We start from the raw sequence: 9903 nt of genomic DNA, 5'->3' as shown, positions 1-9903 counted from the left end.
GAAAAATATTATACCGTACACTAGAAATACTGTACCGTATCACTACCGCAGAAATACCGCACCGTATCTGAAAAAAATGTACCAACACTAGCAAAAATCTGAAAAATGCCGTACCGTTTCTGCAAAAAATTCATACCATTTCTGAGACATTATACTATAGAGAAATACCGTACCGTATCGTACCATCCCTGAAAAATGTACCGTACCGTACCCTAGTAGATATACCAAACCTAAGAGATTTCGTACCGTAGACTAACATCGTACCATATACTGTAGTACCGTACCGTACTTTCTAGCCCAGCACTCAGCAAACAAGCGGTTTCATTTCAACGACACAAACAGCTGTTACTGAACCTCTGGGTTTCTGGGGCTGTTCTGTCAAAGCTTCTTCGCTCAGATTCGACCTTTGGAACGAAACCATTTAAATATGAAAGTTAAGTCAACATACCTCAAGTGTTTTTGTGTGCATGGGATAGCAGAGTATTCTTTAGATGTCTGTTATTTACAATGTATAGTAAATTCCTTATTATTTAAGTTTACACTATTATTTGATATCGGAGTTTTTATGCTGTGATCGAAAGTGTCCCTAATACGATCAGTATGAAATTCACGTTCAAATCTATCGCGAATTTACGTTACCGAGGTATTTATCGTCTTTTGTTTATGTTTTATCGAACACGACGCTTATGGGAGTGGTGCTGGGGTTATATAAAACATTACAAATAAATAAACGAAAGTCAGCAACGTTCAAAGCACACATTAAAACGTGAAAATTTAATTTTCAAGTCTAAAGAGTGATGATGGTTTAAAGCAGAATTTTACCATGAGTTCATAATCCAACAATATTTATTGTTTATTAACTGTGACTATATAAGTCAACATACATCTATATTTACTTTAAATAGTCCTGTACGAACCATTTTATTTCAAACTTATTACCGTAATGGTTTGAAGCAAAATTTTACCAAAGATTCATCAAACAATATTTGTTGTTCGTCGCATGCTATTAAGTATATGCGTCTATAGCTATTTAATTTAAACATTCCTAACGAACCATTTTCAACTTAGCCTCCTCTCCCAGCTGTACTTAAATTCAGGATAGTGCAGAATTAAAATTAATATATATATATATATTATATATATATATATATATATATATATATATATATATAAATATATATATATATATAATATTATATATATATATATATATATATATATATATATATATTTTATATATATATATATAAATATATATATATAAATATATATATATAAATATATATATATAAATATATAATATATGCAGATATTATAAAATATATATATATATAATATTGAATATATATGAAATAACAGAACTTACTTTCTATATGCTATGAGGCATCAGAACTTTACTTTCTGCTGCTATGTGGCATCGTCTCCCTGCCTGACGCCACCGGGATTTTGATTCGTAAATGAATTCTTATTTTAACGCTTCCTCCGAGGAACACTGTAAATATCTAAGGTTAGGAACTTCAATAATCATGTATAAGCACCCACCACAACACACGGACTGAGGAATGAAATTTAAATAAACGCTTTAAACGAGCTCTGATTAGGTAAATGAACAACCAACAAGCCCAGACGAAAACGACTGACTACTGACTAGCTTATAATAATCACGGGTAGGCTGCCTGGAACCTAACAGTGTTGCCATGCCTACATGCCTCTCCTGACTGTTGTATGGCTCATGGAAAGTTATCGTATTTATCATGATATTTTGGTGCTTTAGCATTTGAGTTTTGGGTAACCTTATCGCGGAATGTGTTGTTCTATCATTTTTACTGAAGGTTCGGTAATATTAAAAAAAAAATACAGTATCAGTGACTTAAAATCAGTTCCAAGCGCAAACTTTTCACTGACTTGTTATCCAAGGTATTTATACAATACATGCATGAGGATCATTAACCTAAATTAGGTGAAACCACAATAGATATTTCCAGAAACTTGATGCCACCGACATTTTTCTTTTATAAAAATTGACTTCAATTTCATCAAATGATTCTTTCATACACCAACTGCCTCGCAAGATAATGATAAATTAGGTAAATGAATAGGAAAGGGTCTACCACCTCTTGCGAACTGGTTCAAGAAGGAAATACTTCTACATAATAGGCCTATCACTCTAGAGGCATTGTAAAATAACTGAAATAATCAGTTTTAGGCCTATTCTAGAGAGCAGCGAGTGTTTTCTTTAAGGAAAATTAATCTTCACTACCAAGGTCTGCTTCTCTCCACAAGGGGGTAATGTCGACATTGCACCTCACGCGGTACACTGTAGGCATTCACTTAAGGTTCTTTGCAGCGTCCCATCAGCTCCCAGCTGCAACCCATTTCATTCCTTTTACTGCACCTCTGTTCATATCCTTTTTCCATCTTACTTTCCTCAACCCTCTCCTTATCCTAACAGTTGTTTCATACCGCAACTGCAAAAGTTTTCCTCCTGTTGCATCTTCCAAACCTTCTTTACTCTCAGTTTCCCTTTCAGCGCTCAATGACCTCATAGGTCCCAGCGCTTGGCTTTTGGCCTTGATTCTACATTCCATTTCCAAGGTCTGCTTCTGAGATGTTCCTAAGTTCTTCCATTGCATATTTTCGAAAATAGCTTAATGTTCAGTCCTGCCTAGGGGCGCCATTCAGTCTATAGGTGCCTTTAATATATATATATATATATATATATATATATATATATATATATATATATATATATATATATATAATATATATATATATTATATATTATATATATATATATATATATATATATATATATATATATATATATATATATACATATATGATGTATATACATACATATATATTACATATAAATAAAATACATATATATGAATGTATTTATACTGTACATATGTATAAATACATATAATGTATATAAATATGTATGTATGTATACATAGATAGATAGATAGATTAATACATAGATAGATAGATAGATAGATAGATAGATAGATAGATAGATAGATAGACAAATTTATATAAACATAGCTAGATACACAGCTTCGGGTCCCATAACTAGTCCACTAAAAAGTCATATATACAACGAATTATATATACTAAAAATATACAATTTTCTCTGTACAGGTGACTGATGCATATATATGGTCCTTACCTTATTCATTCATATACTTGCCAGTAGAGGGAGACAGTTTGGTCTCTGAAATATATAATGACTTTCTACCTTTATTTTTTTTTATGGGCTCCTTCTATTAGATATATGTATATGTATATATTTATATATATATATATATATATATATATATATATATATATATATATATACATATATGTAAAACTCAATGTTACTCAGTTGACCAAAGAAGCCGAATTACCCAAATTATGTCCTTGGTAATTGCCGAGACTGTAGTGGGTTTTGTTTATTTAAAAAGAGGCATAGGTCTAGCGCCCTCATCCTCCCAAAAGGAGGAGGAAAGAATTTCCCAGAGGCGTCTCCACTAAAAGGGAAAAGGCGCCGTTTCCTGGCTCAGAATTCCTGGGTATCACAGGACTTCATTCCGCTCCTGAGTGTCGAATGGCTCATCAGAAACTCATAAATAAGTCACTGCTTTGATTTACAGCTGGGATCTTCTTCCATCAGACTCAAAGTTTCCCCTTATTCCTTTTATATTTAAGCAACTGCAGAGGTGTCTGGTGGTCTGCACTTTACCACCTTCTCCTTCTTTCTGCCTTCGTGGAATTTACTTTGGTGTTTTGTGGTTTCTCCCCGATTTAATCATTTATTTATGTAGTATAAAAGCAATTAGAAAGCAAATTTACAACATTGGTAAGACAGAGAATGTAATTAATATTCTTTCCTGCCTTCCTGGAATTTACTTTGGCGTTTTGGCTGTTTTACACCAAATTAAATATCCATTTATTTATTGTAAAAGTAATTAGAAATCAGAAATAAATCCTTGTCAAGACAGAGAATGTAATTAATGGTCTGATAGGTCATATAGAACAAGTTAGTGTTGGAACGAACAATGTTTGTGTTCAATCAGCAAACTTGAATTAGATCTAATGAACGAATAAAAAACTCGTAAGGGAGATCGGGAAGAAGAAGAAGAACAAGAACAAGAACAAGAACAAGAACAACAACAAGAAACGCAAGGAAAGCGATGACAAGAATGTGTAGGGGAAGAGAAAAAAAAAGGAAACGGAAGATAAATACAGTGGAAAGACAATCAGATATTTAAGGAAAGGGGAGAGAGAGAGAATAAGTGTGAAGTTTCTGGAATGTCGAGAGGCGAGGGAATGAAAATATGAGAAGGATCAAATATATGAAAAGCAAGATCCCCGAACTCAGAAGAAATGGAGAAGATAATAAAGAAGAGGGAAAAGTGCAGAAATAGCGAAATAAATGACTCGAGAGAATAAGAATAACTCTGAGAGAAGGAATCCAATAAGAGAATCATAAGAAGAAGAAAAGGTTCCCGCTGACTGAAATGAGATGATGATAAATGGCTGGCGGAACATGAAGGAGTTTTAGGATGAAATATAAGGTCGAATAAGTCATCTGATGCATGATAAGACGTAGAGACGTAAGAGAGAAATAGGAAAAAAGGAAGAAAGAATAAAGTTAAAAATTCTGGTTGGAGAAATTAACAATGGCAGTTAATTATTATTATTATTATTATTATTATTATTATTATTATTATTATTATTATTATTATTATTATTATTCAGAAGATGAAACCTATTCATATAGAACAAGCCCAAAGGGGCCATTGACATGAAATTCAAGCTTCCAAAGAATATGTTGTTCATTAAGAAGAAGTAAGAGGAGGTAAAGGGAAATACAGAAAGAAGAGATCTCACTCGTTAAAACAGAAAAAAAATAAATTATTTAACTAATAAACAATAAACTAAATACACAAAAATCCAATAAAAAACAAATAGCTGGAAAAATAGACAAAATTCAAGAAATGAAATCAGCACAAGAACTGCACACAGAGAGAGATTTCAAATCAAAGGAAGCACAAACTTTTGACACTATGGGAGAGGCAACCAAAATAGACTTGTCAGATATACAAGAGTTTTTCTATGAACGTGCGAACCTAATCCCATCACAAATGGGGCCTTGTGGCAGTCAGCTTTCTTGCGGAATTGGTTTATGGCTGCAGGACTGACCATATCTAGTTTGAAAATGGTCTTCGTCTCAGGTTAGTGATAAACCTTCATGGTTTTACGCCCTGGAATGTTGGTTTATTTTACCTCAGTCATAATCCAGTTTTAAATACTTGCAGAGAGATATCTCGAGAGATTCTCTCTCTCACTCTCTTGACACATGACATAAAAGAAGTTGTCTCTTTAATTACTTTCTCAGATTTATGTAAATTTTGCGTCCATATGTCTGAATATTGTAAATCCTGATGAAACTCCAAGCATTATAATCTCATCTTTTTGGTCAGATTGACTGTCAACCTGTTAGAAAATGACAAACGTTTTGTTTAAGCTTTATTGTCAAAGTTAGTCAACTGGTAAGCTTTGGAAGATTCATGACAAACCAGTAATAAAAACTCTTTTTTTTAGGGTTTGTCTTTTGTCAAAAAAAGCCACAGTAGAAAACGAAGTTTAACTGAATAAGTAAATAAAAAATAGGAGCTTTACAACTTCACAGCTGAGAGGACCTTAGTGAAGGGAGAAAGTTCCTGTTTTAATATTTATGTACTTAAACTTGTTTACTTTGGCTTTTCTTTTTCTTTTCCATTCATGATAAAAATATGAAACAATAAACACAGACACGAACAAGTAAACACACAATGTTTAAGAAAAATTGCACCACAAACAGAAACAAAATTGTTTGACGAAAACAGCCCTTGCCGGGAGGTAGTGTCGTCAGTGCGCCTCATGCGTTGTACTGTAGGCATTACTTAAGGTTCTTTGCAGCGTCCCTTCGGTCCCTAGCTGCAACCCCTTTCATTCCTTTTATTGTTCCTCCGTTTCGTATTCTCTTTCTTCCCACTTACTTTCCTCAACCCTCTCCTAACAATTAATTCATAGAGCAACTGCAAAAGGTTTTCCTCCTGTTACTTAATTTTTCAGACCTTTTACTCTGTCATTCAGCGCTGAATGACCTCATAGGTCCTAGCGCTTGACCTTTGGCCCAAATTCCATATTCTATTCTTTTGACGAAAACAAACGCCGAATGAAATAAGCCAAGCTGTGGTTAAAATTGTGTTCAGAATTGAAACGCGTTATGCCTTTTGTAGGGACAGGCCTTTATTTTTCATTATTAGTTTTTTATCTTTTTTATAGAGGAGGAAAGAAGGAAAATCTAACGTGAAATCAGATCTGGGGAAAAGTGATATTACCTTTGTGTGAGTGACACCATTGTCAATAGGGAACACTCCTTCTTCAATCACGAACCCAATTCGCTCTTTCATTCTGCCTCTGACACCGGAGGTGACACCTGGTGGCACTCGCTGGGGAAGGGAGGAATGTGTCAACTAAGAATTTTTATTTGTTTTTATTTTTCGAGTCTTCAAAAAATGGTGCATGCAGGAGGGAAGTGTTTGCTTTTGTAAGACAAAAGTTTGTATATTTTGTAAGTCTTAATAATGGTTCAAAACTTATTTTGTTTATATACTCTATAGAACTTTTTACGTACGCAGATGGGAAATATTAGCTTTGTGTAAAATAGTAGGTTGTATGTTTCATAAATCTTAAAAAAATGATTCAAAAGTTATTTTGTTCATACTCTACAGAACAGTTAGATAATTTATACATCACCATTGGTTTATAAGCACAGAACGTCTATGCAGAAGGGAAGTGTTTACTCAATGTAAGATAATAGCTGGTAAATTCTGTAAGTCTTAAAAATGGCCAAAGAACTTTTTTGTTTACATATTAAATAGAACTTTATTGGTTCATTATCGTAAAATCTATGCATAAGGGAATTTTGCTTCAAACTAACAGAATATCTTTACGGATGGAAAATCTTTAGTTTGTATATCTTATGTATATTTTATAAATGAAAAAATGGTTCCACACTTCCTTTGTTTACATGCTTAATACGAATAATTATTTCATAGAAACAATGTCTATACAGATAGAGTACGATTACTCTGTGTAAAACGGTAGTTTGAAAATTTTATTAGTTCAAAGATTGGTTCCACACTTCCTTTTCTTACAAGCTTAGAAGAGCACCTTGCTTCATATTCACAAAATAGTTATCCAGAAGGGAAGGGTGAATGATGCTTGCTGTTGAGATCTAGTTACTGGATTAAGGTATTAATTTAGTCCTGGCTCTGTCTGTAGTTCTGTAGGATAATTAGAATTGGGAGACACTTTCTTTTAATATTCATATTTGGTATCTAGGTATTTTGGTTGTGGTATCATCAAAGGCAGTTGTAGCTCTGTCATGAAAATTTTAATTTCTGTTGAAATTTTCCAGTTTCACGTGGAAACATGAACATTATAATTACATATTCAGAAGTTAATTTTCATGCCACGAGAACTGCTGTTATTGGTCATTCGGAATTTTTTATCTTATTAAATTTCTTATTACAAAATCGAGGTATCTGGAATTTTGCCTTGTGTGAATTGTTGTTATAGTATCTTGAAAATGGAATTTATGAAAAAGTGATTGCCTATCAAACCCTGTTCATATCTGAACAAAAATGAATTTTGGAATTTGTATCTGACTCACTGACAATATATGTTTCTCAGTTTTTCATATAACTTCTGTATTATACATCTATTATGAAAAATATACTGATGAAACATTCATTACAGGCATCACAGCACACTGCAAAATACCTGTAATTATAGAACGTAACTGAATACCTAACCAATGTCTATTGTCTAAAAAATATGTTTATGTAACTATAACAATAGAAGCGTCAAAAAATTTTTTCCTCAAAGTGAAATATAATTGCGAAGCACAAAGTTTCTGACCAGAATTTTCCAAAGTTCATTTTTTGCTGCAGTGATAATTAGTCGTCGAATATGTAGTAATAAATGCATATTGAATAGAATTTTTATTTTGCCCTTTATCAGGTCATCTTTTTGGTTTCAACAAAGTAGTTCAGTGGGAACACTTTCCGATGTATGGAGTACACTGAAATGGCTTCAGTGTAGCCACACAACAATGAAGTCAATATAATTGTGAAGTGAACACAATTTTCATGTCAAAACTAAATAAGTGAACTGTTCACATTATCTCTGTCTTCTTTTCCTCTGGCCTGGTCAAAAGGACAGTAGGCTGCCGTATTCATTACCATCAACATTTGAAAAATTAACCATTTCAGATAAAAACCACTAACCAGGCTCTCTATCGAAATTTATCGTTGTATAAAAATTGGAAAGAAAGGTTTCATTCCTCCAATGGTTGTGTTCTCTTGCCATAAGTAATTAAATTAATTCATCAGATAATATTCCAGTCATAGGATGATTTGACCAAGGATGATGACTAACCAGTGGCCAAAATGGCTGACCCTATCATTCCTTTTCAGATTGATAACCACATTAGCTACCCAGTCTGCACTCTCTTCCAGTGGGTAGTCAGATGGACACTCTTGTCTGAGTCTTTGCCTTGGTCTGTCCTATTCCTGCACACACTGCCCTTTCCCCTCAGTGGGTCTCAGAAAATTCACTCTTCCCTTTTCTCTTCAAACCAACAGAATTTAGCAGCTCTGCCTTCTGGATTATGTGGTTTTGTGAAACTAATACGATCTCGCCTCTCGAGATCGACAGGTTCTTTAAAAAAAAAAAAAGCAGTTGGGCTGAAATGACTGACGAGAGGTGACAAACAAAGGAGGGAGGAGCAGAACAAAACCAAAAAGTTACCTTAAAATTAATTTATTTACAATATTTACAGTGAGTCAGGTTCAGTTTAGAATAAACAATAAAATGAACATTACTACAAATGAATTAAACTCTTAGCAGCAGCAATAATCAAAATAAAAAAGTAAAAAAAAGGCAGTGAACATTTAACACAGACATTCCTTAAAGACAGCCAAGCAAGAATAAGTTTAAATTAGGTTTACATTAGAGTCAGTAAATCAAACAGTTATACACAAATGTTATTACAACCATTAAGGACCTCATTGCAATGCACAAAAATTTACGCTCATTTTGAACAGTGAAACTTATTAACAGAGACAGCAAATCATAAACATACAAAATCATAAATATTAACAGGCAGAAAAGCAATAAACATCAGCAGACGAACTCAATAGAATTTAAGCAGCCCCAAGCTGCTTCACAGGAACACTGCAGGACAACTCCGACAGAGCCGACACGGCAACCATCTCGTCCTTCAAGAAACGTACTGACGTCCTCCTCCAATTACGACGACCATGACAGAGCCGACACGGCAACCATCTCGTCCTCAAGAAACCCTCCGCTGCTCTGCTGCCAAACCTGATGTTCGCAGGTACGGATACCTGCTGCTGCTACTCCAGCTGACTTGCTGCTACCCTCAACCAGACTTGTTGCTGCTCTTAGAACCTGACTGGCGAAGTCTGACACCATCCACCATTGACGTCAACTCGCCAGCAAGAAAAACAAACACAAAAAGGAGGCAACAACCCACTAAGGGAACAATCGGCAAACGATTGTTCCTAACACCCCCACTCAGTGGGTTATACAATTTGTATATTGACTGATTGATAATGAGGTTTCAGGATTTTTTTTTTGTCTTTAAACCTTTTTAAAAAGTTATGCCCTCAGGGGCAACAGGGAATTGTGAAAAAGTGGGGTTTAGATTTGGTCTGCATATGTGTTTCTAGATGATAGTTAATATGGGAGGAACAATATATATATATATATATATATATATATATATATATATATATATATATATATATATTATATTTCCCATGAAGGATCATCTAGAAA

At 33.8% G+C, this 9903-nt stretch overlaps 1 protein-coding gene across 1 annotated transcript in view; it reads right to left on the bottom strand.

The window, feature by feature from the left end:
* Positions 1-9537, bottom strand: part of LOC136846853 (uncharacterized) — a 20076-nt gene extending 10539 nt beyond the window's left edge. The window contains exons 1-2 of the mRNA XM_067118122.1: positions 9427-9537; positions 6375-6485 (exon numbers count right to left, since the gene is read on the bottom strand). Of these exons, the coding sequence (XP_066974223.1) occupies positions 6375-6485; positions 9427-9537 (222 nt within the window). The remainder of the gene's footprint in view (positions 1-6374; positions 6486-9426) is intronic.
* Between the last annotated feature and the right edge of the window lie 366 nt (positions 9538-9903).

The sequence above is a fragment of the Macrobrachium rosenbergii genome, chromosome 15 (genome assembly GCF_040412425.1).
Source record: "Macrobrachium rosenbergii isolate ZJJX-2024 chromosome 15, ASM4041242v1, whole genome shotgun sequence".
NCBI classification, from domain to species: domain Eukaryota; kingdom Metazoa; phylum Arthropoda; class Malacostraca; order Decapoda; family Palaemonidae; genus Macrobrachium; species Macrobrachium rosenbergii.
Note: the sequence above shows the minus strand (reverse complement) of the source record. Positions and strands in the feature narration are given on the sequence as shown.